We start from the raw sequence: 16,524 nt of genomic DNA, 5'->3' as shown, positions 1-16,524 counted from the left end.
GCTCCCCAGATCAGAGGAAACTGGGGCTCAGAGAGGGGGACTGGCCTAGGATTCATGGCAAGACCAGAATCCGGGTCCTTTCCTGACCCTCAGCTGGAGGTCCCACTGCTTCACCACAACAGACTAGGGAAAGGCAGGTGAGGGTTGGGTACTGGCAGGGACATGGGACAGTCTACCTACTGCACAGATGTGCTCCCCAGGCAGGGGTGGAGTGGTCTCAGCAGTCCCAGGAGGCGTTCCTGCTCTTTCACCTCGAGGACTGAGCTGAAGCCAGGCACGGCCTGCCTGAGGCTGGAGCACGCCCAGCGGGCACATGGGACTGGGGCTGGCAGAGCAGCCTCAGCAGTGGCATCATGCACTTGCTCAGCCCTAGGCCAGGCCAGGCCAGGGATTGGGGTGGGGGCTCTGAAGTCCAGGGGGAAGGGATGTTGAAGAAGTTGAGAAGGCTCTGGCTGAGCCTGGTAAGACCCAAGGCCCAGACTGACGCATCCCAGCCCAAGCTGAGTGCTTGAGCAGATTCTCTGGAAGCTGATTCAGTTGTGAGGGTGAGGGAGGGCCAGCACCCTCTAGGCACCTAGCAAACCATCTATGAAATAGGCTCTGAGATGTTCTCAGAAGGTCCCTGTGCAGCTCCCCAACTGTCCCCCCAATAGGTCACTTTGGGGGATGACCCTCTCCAGGTGCCCTTGGGTGATGTTGTGTGGTACTTTACCAGCTTCTTGAGGAAAACCCAAGGATGGGACCCTTTCTTGCTGTGGCTGCCAGGAGGGCTGGAGCTGTGCAGAGCTCACTGGGGGCCCAGTCTGCACTCAGTTCCACCTTCTCTCCCTCACTCCCTGTCAGAGATCAGAAACATGGGCCCGCTGCCCTCTCTTCCTTGTTGGGGGATACATGGGAGTTGCATGTATCACCCAGAGGGGCTGCTCCAGGGAGCCCTTAGGAAACACTCTCACCCCAGCCCCAAGGCTTGTGTTTGGCCGGACCTACCCTCCTGACTCCACATCTCTCTAGTACCAAATCCCCAGTCCAGGGGACACCCAAGGACCGCCTGCCCCCGCCCCCCCAGCCCCCAGGTAACATGGCTGTGTGGCTCACAGCACAGACACGCAGACTCCCCATTGTCAGGAATGAGCAGGACTATCAGACCTCAACTGGAGCCTTCCTTCCCTGCCCTGGGAGTCAGTCACAGCTGCGCTGCTGCATTCGCCGCCCTCCACCCCATGCCCAGGGCGTCTTCTGCCCACCTGAGCCCTTGGGTGGGAGAGACACAGCTGTGAATGCCTCTGACCCAGATTCCCTGTGCAGCCCCACAGCACAGAGTGGGGATCGCCTCCTGGTGGCCTCCCTGGGGTCTGACTGTCCATCACCCAGGGAAGAAATACCCAGCCCAGAACACTCCAGGGACCTGGCTTTGTCTTCCCAGGAGGGGCAGAGTGGATATAAACAGCTGTTATTTTTTCTGCTCACCTGGGAACACTGGGGGTTGGCTTCTTAAGCAGGACTGTGGTTTGACTTCAGTTCCATTTGAAAATCTTTGCTTGAGGCACCTCCTACATTCATCTGATGCCCTGCCTGACCCTACACTTGTCCAGAGGTCACAGCGGCCACCCCCTGTCCCTGGGAAGGGTGCTCCAAGTGCTCTCACAGCCAACCTTCCTTCTGTTTCTTTCTACAGCCCAGCTCCTCCTTCAGACCGGCACTGAAAGGCGGCCCCTCCAGCCTGGTGGCCAAGGCCCAGTCCTTGCCCTCAGACCAGCCCGTGGGGCCTTTCAGCCCTCTGACCACCTCGGATACCAGCAGCCCCCAAAAGTCCCTCCGCATGGCCCCAGCCGCCGGCGCTCCTCCAGGCCGGTCTTCCCCGGCGGGGTCGCCCCGCACCCGGCATGCCCAGATCAGCACCAGCAACCTGTACCTGCCCCAAGACCCCACGGTAGCCAAGGGCGCCCTGGCTGGCGAGGACACGGGCGTCGTGACGCATGAGCAGTTCAAGGCTGCACTCAGGATGGTGGTGGACCAGGGTGATCCGCGGCTGCTGCTGGACAGCTACGTGAAGATTGGCGAGGGCTCCACGGGCATCGTCTGCCTGGCCCGGGAGAAGCACTCGGGCCGCCAGGTGGCCGTCAAGATGATGGACCTCAGGAAGCAGCAGCGCAGGGAGCTGCTCTTTAACGAGGTGGGAGGAGAGGGTGTGGTGGGCGTGTGGCTGTCAGTGATGGACCTTCGGGAGCAGGGGCGCTGGGGGAGAGTGCCGGCACTCAGGCATCCCCTCCTGCCCCCAGGTGGTGATTATGCGGGACTACCAGCACCTCAACGTGGTGGAGATGTACAAGAGCTACCTGGTGGGCGAGGAGCTGTGGGTGCTTATGGAGTTCCTGCAGGGCGGGGCCCTCACGGACATCGTCTCCCAAGTCAGGTGGGCAGCTGGAAGGGCGGGGCACCGGCACTGGCTGCCCCACTACTCCCTGGCAGGGCTATCAGATAGCATGAGTCCCAGATGATTGAGGTACCTGTCACATTGTCCTGAGCCATCCTCCCCACGCCCATCGGCTTGGGTAAACCAACCTGGGGGGTCTTAGGGGAGTGAGGAAGACACTGGGTCTCCAGCCTAGGCCCAGACCCGTTTCCACCAGGGCTCTGACCTGACTCGGCTCCCCCACACATTGCCAAGGAGCTATGGGGCCCAGTATTGGGGCACCCACTCTACCCAGCCCCTCTGCCCAGCCGCCCTGCCAAAGCTAACATTCTCTTTTGCTGGTGGCCATGCCTTCTACATCCAGGCTGAATGAGGAGCAGATCGCCACTGTGTGTGAGGCTGTGCTGCAGGCCCTGGCTTACCTGCACGCCCAGGGTGTCATCCACCGGGACATCAAGAGCGACTCCATCCTGCTGACTCTCGATGGCAGGGTAAGCCCTGCCCACCCTGGCACACCCACCACCCCCTTCCTGGCTCCCTCACCTCTCATTCCCTTTCCTCCCCCTCGCCCTAACTCCAGGTGAAACTCTCGGACTTCGGGTTCTGTGCACAGATCAGCAAAGATGTCCCTAAGAGGAAGTCCCTGGTGGGAACCCCATACTGGATGGCTCCAGAAGTGATCTCCAGGTCTCTGTATGCAACTGAGGTAACCACTCTCTCCAGCCCCCAGTCCTCCCAGAAGGGGCTTGGAGACACATGGTTCTTCTACTTGTGGTCCTCCCCAGAGCTTCCCACCAAAGATTGCCCCCAGTTCTTAGGTTCCCGCTTAGTCAGTCCTGTCCACTGGTCCCTTTTGGATGGTTCTTCTCTGGCCTATGACTTTGCTGCCACAAGCTGGCCCCCAAATGCTCTCCCCCAAGCCCAAGGGCAGGTCGGGGTGTGGCCAGGCTTCCCTGTGTGTGATGGCCTTTCTAAGAGAGCGGCTGATGGCTGTGACCCTGCAGCCAGTGGTCACTTAAGCAGGGCACTGGGCGGGTGGCCAGGAAGGAAGCCAACTCACCAGGGAGACCTGGGACCTGCTGCTCCTCTCTGCTTGTAGCCCGCTGCTCACTACCAAGGGGCCAGACTCTGGCCAGTGGAGTCAGGGACATTCTCCTCTTGCAGGTAGATATCTGGTCTCTGGGCATCATGGTGATTGAGATGGTGGATGGAGAACCGCCTTACTTCAGTGACTCCCCGGTGCAAGCCATGAAGAGGCTCCGGGACAGCCCCCCACCCAAGCTGAAGAACTCTCACAAGGTCAGTCAGCACACAGGTGTGAGCCTGCAGGTCCCGTTCTTCCTGAGGCTTTAAGGATCAGAGCCTGGCTCTCAGGCCCAGCTGCACCTGGGTGTGGAGCCTAGTCACAAACTCTTATGGTCACTCTGACAAGTTTCCACCTGCAGGTAATGACAGGAGCCGAAGAGAACAGAAGCAAGGTGTGGCAAACCCTGATGTCCTGGAAAAGAATCTAGAAAAACTAACTGAGCAGGACCCCCCTCTACCCCATGTGTTGGGGAGCTATACCACAGCACATGTTCCCAGTCCATCACAGAGAACTGGCTTGCCCTCCCCGGCAGTGTATATCCTAACCACATCTAAACCAGTTTCCCCTTAAAACCAATGTTCGTGTGTGTGTGTGTGTGTGTGTGTGTGTGTGTGTGTGTGTGTGTGTGTGTGTCTGTTGAACCTTTTTCTGCCAAATCCACCCAAACCCCCAGTCCTTACCTGTGGGTACCCCTGCTGGTGGCCAGCTCAGCACAGAGCTGCAAAATGGCACTGCCATCTGGTGGCCAGAGCAAGAAATGTCCCAGAGGGTTGAAGCCGGGTGCCTAAAGGGCAAAATAGACTGAAGCGACTTAGCAGCAGCAGCAGCAGCAGCCCAGCTGGATGAGAGGACAGACAGGAAACACTTTGAGACAAATGATCCTTAGAGCCTGCACTCCTGACCCCTAGACTAGCAGATAGTTCTAATTGGCTAATTCCCCAAAGGATGCAAGTTTCTGTAACAGCCTAAGACTCATCCTTATCCTAAAATATTTCTCAGAATGAACCGAGGCAAGACTCCTTGATTTGTCAATGAACTAAGTCAATGAACCTTGACTTAGACTCCAAGGCATCGAGCAACAAAGGAATCTTCTTTTCAGGTCTCACTTTGTTCTTTTCTAGTTTTCAAAACACTTCTTCATCCCTGACCTCTTTTTTTTTTAATCTTCACTAAAGCTCTATGTGAAAGACAAGGCAAGCAGATATTATCATTAGCCTATTCTACAGATGAGAAAACTGAGCTGTAGAGAAAAGTGCAACTTGTCAAGGATTAGGGATGGACCCAGAACTGGATCACTGGCATCTTTCCACAGTCTGAACACTGAGAGCCCTGAGAAGCAGCGTAGTAGATGGGCTGTATTGGGAGCCCAGCTCTCCAGGTACCCTAATTCCATTGTTCAACATCACTCCTGTAGGTGAACTGGCCACTTTTCCTGGACTAATGCTGATTTTCTTTGGTTGTTGTTTAGTCGCTAAGTCATGTCCCACTCTTGTGATCCCATGGACTGTAGCTTGCCAGGCTTACCTACCTGATAATCCAAAAAGTGCTGAGCCTGGGAGGAACCAGGAAGTAAGAAACAAGAGAACATAAGGCTTTCATATGATGGTGGAGCCAGGCAGATTGGGTCACCCCAAAGTGGCTACCAGCTATAGCTTCCTCTCACTGCCCTGCCTCCACAGGTCTCCCCAGTGCTGCGAGACTTCCTGGACCGGATGCTGGTGCGGGACCCCCAGGAGAGAGCCACAGCCCAGGAGCTCCTGGACCACCCCTTCCTGCTACAGACCGGGCTGCCCGAGTGCCTGGTGCCCTTGATCCAGCTCTACCGCAAGCAGACCTCCACCTGCTGAGCCCAACCCCAGAGTGCGCCTGCCACCTGTGCCCACAGGCAGGGGACACTGGGCCGCCAGCTTGCCAACAGGCCTGCCTGCCTGCCTGCCTCACTCTCTCAGTATTCTCTCCAAAGATTGAATGTGAAGCCCCCAACCTACCCTCCTGCCCCTCAGCCCACTGGGCCAGGCCGGACCTGCCCCTCGGTCACTCTCCCTCCCAAGAGTCCCCAGTTGCCTTTGGGATGATGGAGACCCCTTCTGCGGGATGACCCTTTGTTATTTGCACAGGGATATTTCTATGAAACATGGAGACCAGCGCTTCTGGCCACGGCGGCCAACACAGCAGAAAAGGCTGCTGCGGCTGTTTTTTATATATATAACGGTAGTTGTAAACGAGCGTCCCAGGTCACCCAAGAGGCAGACTGCCTGTCTTCACTAGGATGTCTGCTGTTCTCAGCTCCAGCTCCAAACCCTGGGGTCTGAGAGGGCCACAGGGAAGGCGTTTATTGCCCGAATCCACCTTCCTCCCTTTGTGTCTGACTTCCTGAAGTTGCAGTTCCTCCTACACTGGCTTCCTGACCCACCTGTGATGACAACAGGCCCCTAGCACAGCCAGCACCCGAGTGTGAGCAGCCCGCTCGGAGGATATGGGTGAGGGAGGGGAATTTTCTGGGTGAAAGAGGAAGGAGGCAACTAGCAGTAAAGGTGGTCTCACTTTACAGGGTGTGTGTGTGGCAGGGCGGGGGGAAGGTCACCCATGGCTGGCTTCGGTGAGGCTTCTCCATCTTTTCTCCCACTAAGTTCTGCTCTAAAGGCGACCTGCCTGGCTTCCTATCTCTTAAATCCCAGGTTTCTACCTGACCAATGAAGAGGTCTCTATTGTCAAACATATCCCAGGTGCTTGGCAGTTTTCTCCTGTACTGTGGAGTCTGAGAGCCAGGGACCAGAATGGTGAGAGAACAGACTTTGTGAGCTTCATCTCAACAACCAGGTCATCAGGGACCCGCTCCTTTTTGTGTATGTGCGGGGGACCGGTTCTTTTCAAAATCCTGGTCTGGGGGAGGTGAACCAACTCCCAGGGGCCATCATGTCACTGGAGTGGGCACCCCACCTGTGCAGACCACCCACCCCTAACTCCTCCTCATATACCTGTCTCCTTGTCCTCCCAGCCTTCAGGGCTGTTGTGAGACAGGGAATCCCAGGGAAGAACTCCAGGTGTCTGGACCCTATGTAGATAATATTTTTAGATTCCTCTGTCCCTAGAGCCCTGCTTTGGGGCAAAAAAAAAAAAAAAAAAAATTGCAAGAACTTTTTTTTAAGGGTCAGAGTTTTAAAAAACAAAAGCATCTTCCCTTTTGTGAATTGTTTGCACTTGTGCCTGTTTTAAATTAAACTGAGTGTTCAAAACCTCTGGCCTCCCTGTTGTCTCTGGGAGTATAGCCAGGCTGTCTTCAAACTAGACACACTATAGTGGGTGTCCAGGATGGTCCCCCTTCCTCCCTGACGTGAGTTCCTCAATGGCCATCCTGAGTCACAGAAAATCCAACTCTCTGGTGGCAATGAGGGCCGAGAAGGAGGGAAACAGGAAGTGAAAGGCCCTTGGGACTGAATGAGCTGAAAAATAGACAAAGCTCCTTCCCAGGGGAGAAGAACTCAACCCAGAAAGCCAGAGCCATGGGCCGTGCTTGCTGCCACCACGGGGGCTCTGGGGCATCCACCAGGGATAGTGACCACTTTCTGGAGCAGCGTCTCCCTTTCCCCGTTTGCTTCTCCCACCCCTGGAAAGTCAGCTGCGGCTCTCCTCAAGATGCCTACAGGAAGTGGCCTGGAAATGCCTCTAGTGAGAAAGCGGTCTCTGTTTTGGTTCTCAGAAAGGAAGGAGACCATGAGGAGCTGTGAAGAGCGCAACTGGAAATCAAGAAATGTGGGTCTTTAAACTTCTAGCTCTGACACTGATTCCAGCACTTCCTTCCTGAGGTCTCATCCTACCCTCTCTCTGTAAGGGGCACTGAAACTTCTTACCTAGGAGGAGCAAGGAGTCCCACAGGAGTCCCACAGACTTTCTCCCCACAGCTCGTTACCGCAACCCCACCTAGACAGCTGCCCTGGTCTGAGGGTCCCAGTCCCACCAGCTCAGCAGCACCTGATTCTTACCTCCAGGAGGCAGCCACAGTCGGCTGGGCAGAGAAGGAGGCTGAGAGAAGGCGGGACCGTCCCCCTCCCAACGGGAGCCCACAGTCAGGAGAGGTTGGCAAGGCAAAAAGACACCAGTCCTCTTAACTGAAGAACACTGGATTTATTAACTGTTCCTTTGAGTTCTAAGAGTCCTTCCACTGCAGTGTCATTCCCAAAGCATGTGCATTGTGTCATTAGCTTCACACACAGACCAGTTCTGAGCTTCCATCAGCTCCAGTGGCACAGGTGACTTCACAACAATGAAAGCAACAAGAATTTGCAAAAGCAAAATGTTTCAAAAAGTCTCTGCTAGACCAGAGTGAGCTCAAGAGGACCCCAGCCTCAATGTTCTGGGGCTGACAATGAGAGGAAGTTCAGGAGAGCGAATTGTGGTGAAACGTCGAAGTTTTGCACAGAGCTGGGCCAGGTAAGTCTGCAAGAACAGCAAGGCAGTCAAAATACACAGTTTAGTTCAGACAGGAAAGATCTGCTGTGGTTTTTTAGAAACAGCACTTTGAACCATCAAACCCTTGGCAACTCCACAGAGAGGAGCCCTCGAAGTTGTTTACCCAATAAAGAGGACCTAAGGTGACCTTCAACCAGAAATCCCCATGTCAGTGACACGTAAAACATGACAGCACCTTCAACACAACATGCAACCCAGACCCACGTCTTCAATGTGGTATTTTGAAGAAGCCAAAATACTTATATTCTTACACCATTAAAAACTTCATAAAAATTAAACAAAGTTGGAAAAGGATAAGTGAGCAAGCAAGGATCAGGAAAAAAAGGAGTTTGCACTTGGCACATCCAATTACCACCCGCATCCCACCCCAGATCCTCTCCCTCTGGCTTTCCAGGTGCTTTTTCAGAACTTTTCAGTTCACCCGCCACTCAGACAGTGGGACTGAGGAGAGGCAGATATTTAGGGAGAGAAGAGTGGGGAAAGGGCAAAACACCCCAGAAACGAAAGCAAATCTCATCAGAAGAAAACAGTGCAGAATCAGTAGGCCCCAAGGTTCAGAAATCACAAAGGACTGGTTGGAAGCTCCCGGTCTCTCAGAAGTCAGCAGGAGCTCTCCACATGCAGCCTTGGAAGATCTTGGGGTCCTAAGTGAAGGGTCTGGGCTCCTGCTACTCCACATGCGAGTTTTTTGTTCATTGTCCCTCACTTCACTGCTGTGAAATGACTTCAAGTATCCGGATTTAACATACTACAAGAGGAAGAGGATTCCATGGGTAAGTGCACAGGAACGGAGAAGTACACAGCGGTGATTTCAAGCAAAACCAGAAGTCTGAACTCCGAGCCAGGAGCAACTAGAGCGCAGTGTTGCCACCAGGGGGCACCAGAGATCACGTCCAGAGTCTGGGCCCTGGCGGCCTCGCGGACCCTGGAGGGGTGGAATCCCTGCGCGAGCGTCTGACACCTACACGAGGCCGGCCTCTGATCACCCACCCCTCACCGCAGGCCCGATTTCTCATCACAGGTTATTCTCGCTCTGGGCAGTTTCCTTAGAGTTACTGGCGAGAACCCCTCCGTTCTGCAAAGATGAACAGATCGATGTCTTGAAAGGACCCCACTGCCGGCGGGTGAAGGGGCTGCAAACTCAACCTCTGGGGTTCACAAAAAACTCCCCCACGCACCGCTACCACGACCGCTGGGCGCGCGGGTGCGTGTGCTGGCTCTTCCGCTGGGCACGCGATTCGCCGGACCCTCCCGACCCCTCCCGCTTGGCTGACACAAAGAAGAGGGCGGGGACGAGGAAGGAGGGGACCAAGGGCCAGGCCAGGAAAGGGCCTTTAACCACCTCTCCACAGTTGCCTCTGACTCACTAATCTGCCCAGTATTGAAGCTGGGCCGAGCCTGCGTCCCACGCGTTGGAGCAGAGGCAGGGGTCCTTGGTCTCGACCTCTAGCATCCATCATCTGCCCTGCCCTCCATTAACGGCCCAGCAAGAAGCAGGAACCGTTTAACAGCCCCCTTCTAGCTCTCGCCAGTTTGATATAATTTAAACCCGGACCTGAGGCTCGTGTGGGCTTCAGACTCCCTCGCAGCCGTTTACCGTGGCAAACACTTCAGTCAATTATCCCCCTCGCGGAGCTTCTATTTAAAGAGACATTGTCAGGTTCTTAAGCCTCGGATCAGACCCGCTGTTTTCTGCTTCACATACAAAGACTCAAAACATGAGTTCTTTGAGGATTGGAAGAAGTACAATTAAGCAAAGCCTTCGCAACCGTTCCACCCTGCGGGAGCACCCACGTACGGGACGGGGGAGCTGGGAGGCGGTGGGGACGGGGGAAGGGCTATGTTCTTTTCATTTCAGGTCTCCGAAAGTGAGAGGAAATCACTCAAGAGCCCAGAACTGGGCTGGGCAAGGGGAGAGGGGTAGGGCGGAAGACCCCACATTGTCAATGAAGTTGAATCTTTGGATCAGGCAGAGGGAGCTAGAATTACTCAGCTGCTGGTTCAAGGGACAACTGGCATTCCTCCCACCCCCAAAAGCTGCTTTCAGTGTCTTGAGGCAGGAGTTTCTCCCCCAAAAAACTAAACTTCCAGATTCCTTCCCTCCTGTCCAGAAGGGCTCCCCTTCTCCAATACTCCAGCGCTTAAGGGGAAGGGAGATTTAGGTGGTCTGGGGCGTTATTGTCAGCATCATTGGAGTTGGAGGGGGGAGACTAGGCCTTTGTTCTACAGGTCAACTCATCTCTGCCTGGCTGATGAGGGTGTGAGAAAACCCTCCAAGGGGAAGGAAACCCTGTGGGAGCCTGGACTGTGCCTTAGCAAGGAGGGAAGGAAGTCCAACTGGAAGGTTGTAGCCTATGGATCCAGTTTTCTACTCCTTGCTTTCACAACAGGAACAGCAAGCCTTCAGAGAAGGTGAGACTTAGGAAGTATCAACAAGCACAAAAAAGAAATGATAGGGGTCCCTTTCAGAGAGAGGGCTGATGGAGTGAGATCTCGTCTCAGCAGTAGGGACAAGTTCTAGGCTCTGGGGGTGAGAAACAGCCAGGAAAGTGAGGGGCCTGGGAAAAAGAAATCCCAGTAGAGCAGAGATTGAAAGATGGGGAGAGCAGGACTCAGCCTCGAGGCTGTTTACCGCTGAGCGTGCAGCACCACGGCCTCCGTGGCCCCCTGCCAAGGCTGAGGCCCGGGCACCGAATGTGGCAGAGCATTGGGCTCTAATTCCTGGCCGCTCTCGGGCCCAGATGCCTCCCCGACCAGGCTGGGGATGTCTGGAGCTGTGGAGCGTCGGCGCAAACCCAAGCGGCCAGAGCCGGGATCGCCTTCGGGGTGGGGGCTAAGACCAATGGGGGCTTGCACTAAGGTTGGGGGTGCTCCCTCCAGCACCTCCTGCGACCGCCACCGCCCAGCCCCCGAGGACTGGGGCGAATGCGGTAGGGCCATCAGGGCTCCCGCTCGCAGTCGCGCCGCCTCCTCCTCGGTCACGGCGCCCAGCGCCAGGCTCATGCTCCGGCCCAGCTCCGGCCGCTCGCAGCCCTGTGCCCGGTGCCGACCGAATCCCTTACCCCCTGAGCCAGCCTCGCCGCCTTGACCATGACCGCCCGCCGCTCGGGCAAAGCGCGCCAGGAGAGGCCGCGGTAGGCGGCGGGGGCTGGGTCGTCGGCGCTCCGGGCTGGGCGCGGGGACTGGACGGCCAGGGGGGCTGTCAGAGTTGGAGCCCCGGGCCGCGGCGGCGGCCGCTGCGCGGCCCCACGGCCCTGTGAGGGCCTGCACACAGGTCCCGTGGCCGCGGGCGGCCGCCAGCTGTAGGGCCGTGAGGCCTGCCCGATTAGTGCGGTCGAGGCGTAGGCCGAGGCGGCGGAAAGAGCGCACCAGGAACTCGAGCACCGCCCCGTGGCCGCACGCGGCCGCCCACATCACCGGGCTGTTGCCTGCTGAGTCGGCCGCCTCGGGGTCGCCACTGAACTGCACCAGCAGTTGCACGGCGTCCAGGTGGCCGCGCTCGCACGCCAAGCTGAGCGCTGTGCGGCCGCGCTCGTCCCGCAGGTTCACTGCCGCACCCTGTTCCAGCAGTAGTCGCACAAAGCGCGCGCGCAGCGCGGGGTCTGGTAAGCCCACGGCCACCATTAGCGGCGTGCGGCCTTGCTCCGCCCGGCAGTCGATGATGCTACGGTCCAGCGCATCCAGGACAAAGCGAGCCAGGTGCACTTTGCCCGCTTGCATGGCCTCCAGGAAGGTGCGCGTACCCGCTCGGGGGCACAGGTCCTTGGGCTTAAGCATGGCCTCGGCCGCCGCGCCCAGGCGGCCCGGCAGCTCCGCGCGGGGGCGCCCCTGTTCCCGCGCCCCGCCGGGCTCGGGGGCGCTCTGGTATAGCCCCCTCCTTGCGTGGGCGGCTGCAGCCGAGGGTCCTGAGGTTCCGGCTCGGTCCCCAGTTGCCCCGCCGCTCCTGGGCTGCACCCCTTGTGTCTCGCTGCTCCTTTCTTGAGCTTCCCGCCTGAAGGTGTAGATTGCTTGCTACTCGGGGCTCCGCGCCTGGCCCGCCACGAGACGACGGGAACCGAAACTCAGGCCCCTTCCTGACTCTCCCGCTGCTTCCCGGTGTCCGGCGCCTCTCAGTCCCTTGTGGCTGGGAGCCGCGCCACTCACCCGCACCCGGGGCAGCCCCGCTCCCCCGATGAGACGTTGGCGCCCGCCGTGCGCGCCTGCCTCTAGCCCTGGCGGGGCGCGCCGCTCCTCATCTGCTGGCGCCGTTCCTCCGCCTCCTCCCCTCTCGCGGGGGCCGGGCCACACCAGGGCGCTTGCTCCTTACTTGGGGGGCTCGGCGGCGCGGGAGCTGCCGCCCGCCTGGATACCTGGTTTTATAGCCTCGGGGGTCTCCATGACAATGGCTGCCCTAGAAGCGGGCTGAGCTGTTTGGGCCGAAACGGACCCTGCGGGGGAGATCGCCTCTGACCGCCACCCACTCCTTCGTGGGCCACAATGTCGGGGAGCAGCTCCTCCTCCGCGCTTCCCTGGGACTGCGGCAGCGGGGATGGGGTGGGGGGGCGCTGCTCGCCGAGGGCTCTGTGCACCCAACCCGGCCAATCCCAGTGTCACAGTCTGCTATCCCCACCCTCCGCCCCCACCAGAGTTGGTTCCCTGGGCTCCTTAGAAACTGGCGGGACCCCGAGCCCGTCGGGGAAGAAGAGAGCTACCCCCAGCGGTGTGGGTGGAAGGAAATGGAACCCCATGAGGGCAGAACCCGACCATAAGCGAGCTGGGGGTGGCGGCGAAAGGCGGACTGGGAGTAAATCACTCCCCAAATCCGGGGAGGGGGTACCTGCGCTGCGCGGGGCTGGGGCCGCTCGGTCTGGCTGGGAACGGCCACTGGAAGTGTAGCGAATCACGCGCGCACACACAATCGTTCCTCCCGCACACGCTCATTCGGCGCGGGGGTGGGAGGGGGAGTGTGCTCTCCAATCTCAGACGTTTCAACCCCGACAAAGCGCCCGCCCGCCACCTCCCGGCGGCTGAGACGCTGGTGGAGCAGAGACGCGGCGACCGGAGCGGGCGTCTTAAGATCCGAGAGTGCGGCAGCCGCGTTAGCAACTCCTCGGCACTGCCTCCCCGCTGCTTCAGGACCCGTCGCCACCCCGGAAAGAGCAAGGGACATGCAAGCCTCGCCCCAGGGTCCCCTTTTCCCTCTTGAGCACAAAACCACCCCCAGACCACAGGACTCTGACCTTTACCACTCGCCGACCTCTTCTGAGAGGAAGACAGCACTCCCTGTGTCCCTCTGGCCCGCTGCTCCACCCTGGGCAGCGAGGGAGGGGTGTGCAGGCCTCGGCGGAGGGGAGTCCGAGCGCTCAAAAGCTGCTGGGGGTGGCGGTGTGTAGGGTGGAATGAATATTTGTGAAGTAAGAAGTGAGTCAGGAATCCACTACAGAATTCACTGAGACTTTTAGTGAGCCAGGTATGGTGTGTTCCCAGGTGTGGGAAATACAGAGGCAGAAATTTGGTCCAGGATGGAAGAGACCTCCCTTCTCAAGATGGAAGACAAGACCAGGACATAAAAAGCAGAGTTTATGGCCTGGGGGCTGAATAGGTCTGTAAAACACAAAACCGAGACAGTCCCTGAAGGAGAAAAGGGAATTGTGGAGCAGGGGCGGGCCCTAGGATCTTCCCAGGATAGGCCTTCCAAGATGGAATCTGGCTGCTAAGAAGCAAGGTAGACATCCCTATGGGGTTGCTGAGGCCAGGGAATGGAGACAGGAGAAACACCTTTAGGGGACAATGTTTAGGGCTGCTTTACGGGGTCCTTTTATATGAAAGACAGGGAAATAAAGGAAGAATGAAGTCCAGGCTGAGGACTGCACTGTCCTCAGCCTGGGCAAAGCAGTGACAAGAAGCTTTGCAGCAGAATCTGCCTGGGGAAAGGTATGGGCAGGGAGATTTGTCTCTAGGAAAAGCCAGTGGGCCCAGATGGCAGAGAGGCAAAGTGGACGCCTGGCCCTGCACCCTAAGCATCTCACTTCTCTCCAGCTCCCAGGCTTCCAAGATGTCCACCTGGCATAAGGACCAGTCATGGAGCTGCTGCTGCTGCTAAGTTGCTTCAGTCGTGTCCGACTCTATTCGACCCCATAGACGGCAGCATGGAGCAGGGGCTCCCAACTCCCCTCTTGCCTGGGGGGAGCATGTGATGTATGCCTGCGCACACCATGAAGCCTCCCCTTTTACTTTTTGCATTTTTTAATCCCCCTACTCTGGGATCTGCCGATTCTCTCTCAAGGTGTCACAGAAAGGGCACAGTATTTGACAGCAGAGTTAAATACCAGCTTGAAGGCATTCACTAGCAGTGTGGCTCCAGGCCGGAATACTCTCATCTGCAAAAGAAAGCCGATAACACCAGCCCTGCCTGCTGCAAGCAACAGCAGCAAGCTAGAGTGTCAAGGGAAGAGCTGCTCAGTTAGAGGACAGAAAGTCCAATCCCACCCCTAGACTGGGGCGGGGAGGAGGCATCCTGGGGTAGGAATAGACTCTCTAACCCTAGCAAGAATGCAGGAATCATCTCCCTGTTTTCTCAGGCTTTAGGAGAAAGGCATTCCTCTCTTCATGACTCAATTTCCCTTTTCCCCAGCATGAAGGAAATTGCTGTCTTCTCTTCTTTCTCTGTTTCCAGGACTAGGGGAGGGGGTATCCTAGAAGTCTGTGTGGCAGGCCGGCCTGACAAGCCAGGCCCTGACACCCCCAGGTGGAGGAGAGAAGCAGCCAGAACACAGAAGGGAAACTGGTCCCAAAAAGCCATGCCCCTCCTCCCTGGGCCACCCAACCTCATTTATGTCCTTTTTCTCTGTGGTAGATGAAGAGAGTTCGAAGGAAGAAGGGGAATTGAGGCAAGACCTCTCTCTGGCCTGTCAGGGTGTGCTGTGCTGTGTACGCTAAGGGAGGAGCAGCAGTTCCATTGCTCCAGCCCGTGCTACCAGCCCAGTGAGGCCTATGGCAGGATGGTGTAGAGGTGGGGTAGGATGGGGTGGAGGGGGGTGGGATGGGGTGGCGAGGGCAATGCCAGATCTCATGCCCTAAAGCCTTTTTGCTCTGACTTCCCTGTGGGCTCAGTATGTTCTGAGCAGAAAAGAAATAGCAACGATGAAAAAAAGCCGAGACTTTGCTTTGGAGCACAGAGGCACCAACAGCCGGAATTAGAAGCTGTCGCTTAGGGAGCTGAAGGCTGACAGGCGATGGAGCTGAGGCAGGCAGGGGGCAGGCAGGCACGCCACACTCCCCTCCCCTCCCACCTGCTGAGCCTCCCCCACTGCAGGCCCCAGGCTGGCAAAGGGCTTCCTCCCAGAGGCGGCTGGGGTCTGCAGTCTGTCACTCTGTCTGCAGCTGCCCCCCTCACAGGCTCCCTTCTTTCTTCCTCAAGTGTCACCAGCCCCCTCATCCAGTCACGTTGCACCAGCTCAGCAGGGTTGGGCCTGGTGGCACGTGGCTGGGAGATCCAGAGAGCTGGGGGGAGGGGGGTGTAGGGGACGGGGTGAGTCAGCAGGGGACTCTGGCAGTGAGTCAGCAGTGGGACTGGGAAGGGGGTAGGGACCTTTCTTTTTGTGAAAAAGGTGAAACTGAGGCATGCCGCTGCTGGGGCATCTGGCCCCAGTCCCCTAGATCTGCAACAGGAGTGGAACTCAGGTGCCCTTTCCTGGCCCAGATCCCTAAGAGAGGGCATCAGTTCTTCCTCTGCACATCCCTGGGGGCCAGAGATTAATGTACCCCCAGGGTCCAAGGACTATGGCATGTTCCCAGGGGCACCCTGCCGTTTTTCCAGAGGACAGAAAGCAGGAAGGTGGATATTTGCCCCGTCTTTCTGGGAAGCCCCCAGCCTCTCCAGGAAGCAGGACTGCATCCTCTCCCCCATTCCTGGGCATCTTAGCCCCAGGCTGGAGGCCTAGGGACGCTGCCCTGAAGTGACTAAGAGGCAGAGAGCAGGAAGTCTACTTCCAGTGAGCGGCCATTGACCAAAGCTGGGAACTGCCCAGTGGGCCCTATTTGGTGCTGGCTCTGGCTAGGTCAGTGAGTTCCTTTAGGCCTGGATGCTCATCCCTGTGAAATTCTACCCCTGGGTTGAGGAGGAGAGGGGGCAGCTGAGTGCTCAGCTGGAGGGCTGAAGATGGGACACTGGCCTGGGATGTAGATGTCCCAGGCTTAGCTGCCTCCAGCGTGTATGCAGGTTGATCAATGACAGGCCTTACTTCTGTGAATGAGCAGGGCCCCAGCCTCATCGTGCCACCAGAGACTGCTAGCATCCCAGAGATCGGCCCCCAGAGGGATGGGGGGAGGGGGCTCCTGTTTATTTACCAAAGGCACAGGTGCTCATAGCTAATGGCATTTGCTATAATTCTCTGATAAGAAAACAACCTCTTCCCAGAATCTACCCTGCCGCCCTGCCTCTCCCAAGCCAGGGCCTGTCTTCATGTGGGATTTGAGACTGTGTCAATAGGTGTTAGGCTTCCCCGGTGGCTCAGCAGTAAAGAATCTGCCTGCAATACAAGAGCCTCAGGAGCCGCAGAGACTCAGGTTCAAT

At 57.6% G+C, this 16,524-nt stretch overlaps 3 protein-coding genes across 7 annotated transcripts in view; 1 reads left to right on the top strand and 2 right to left on the bottom strand.

Moving 5' to 3' along the window:
* PAK6 (p21 (RAC1) activated kinase 6) overlaps positions 1–6,738 on the top strand; it is a 39,625-nt gene extending 32,887 nt beyond the window's left edge. For all 5 annotated transcript variants that reach the window (XM_044925223.1, XM_006073031.3, XM_044925222.1 and 2 more), the window contains 6 exons: positions 1,676–2,173; positions 2,280–2,413; positions 2,778–2,904; positions 2,994–3,119; positions 3,578–3,712; positions 5,180–6,738. In XM_044925223.1, coding sequence (XP_044781158.1) covers positions 1,676–2,173; positions 2,280–2,413; positions 2,778–2,904; positions 2,994–3,119; positions 3,578–3,712; positions 5,180–5,347 — 1,188 coding nt within the window. In that variant the 3' untranslated portion in view covers positions 5,348–6,738. The remainder of the gene's footprint in view (positions 1–1,675; positions 2,174–2,279; positions 2,414–2,777; positions 2,905–2,993; positions 3,120–3,577; positions 3,713–5,179) is intronic.
* Positions 6,739–7,605: 867 nt separating this feature from the next.
* LOC102389615 lies at positions 7,606–16,222 on the bottom strand. The gene is made up of 4 exons (XM_044925541.1): positions 16,193–16,222; positions 14,279–14,329; positions 12,787–13,319; positions 7,606–7,937 (listed from the first exon to the last, which is right to left on the bottom strand). The coding sequence occupies exons 1-4, from the start codon at positions 16,220–16,222 to the stop codon at positions 7,847–7,849; spliced, it is 705 nt and encodes a 234-aa protein (XP_044781476.1). The 3' UTR covers positions 7,606–7,846.
* ANKRD63 (ankyrin repeat domain 63) lies at positions 8,359–12,770 on the bottom strand. The gene has a single exon (XM_044925225.1). The coding sequence runs from the start codon at positions 11,745–11,747 to the stop codon at positions 10,599–10,601; it is 1,149 nt and encodes a 382-aa protein (XP_044781160.1). The 5' UTR covers positions 11,748–12,770; the 3' UTR covers positions 8,359–10,598.
* Positions 16,223–16,524: the final 302 nt, after the last annotated feature.

The sequence above is a fragment of the Bubalus bubalis genome, chromosome 11 (genome assembly GCF_019923935.1).
Source record: "Bubalus bubalis isolate 160015118507 breed Murrah chromosome 11, NDDB_SH_1, whole genome shotgun sequence".
NCBI lineage: Eukaryota > Metazoa > Chordata > Mammalia > Artiodactyla > Bovidae > Bubalus > Bubalus bubalis.
This window is presented reverse-complemented; position numbering and strand designations above follow the sequence as displayed.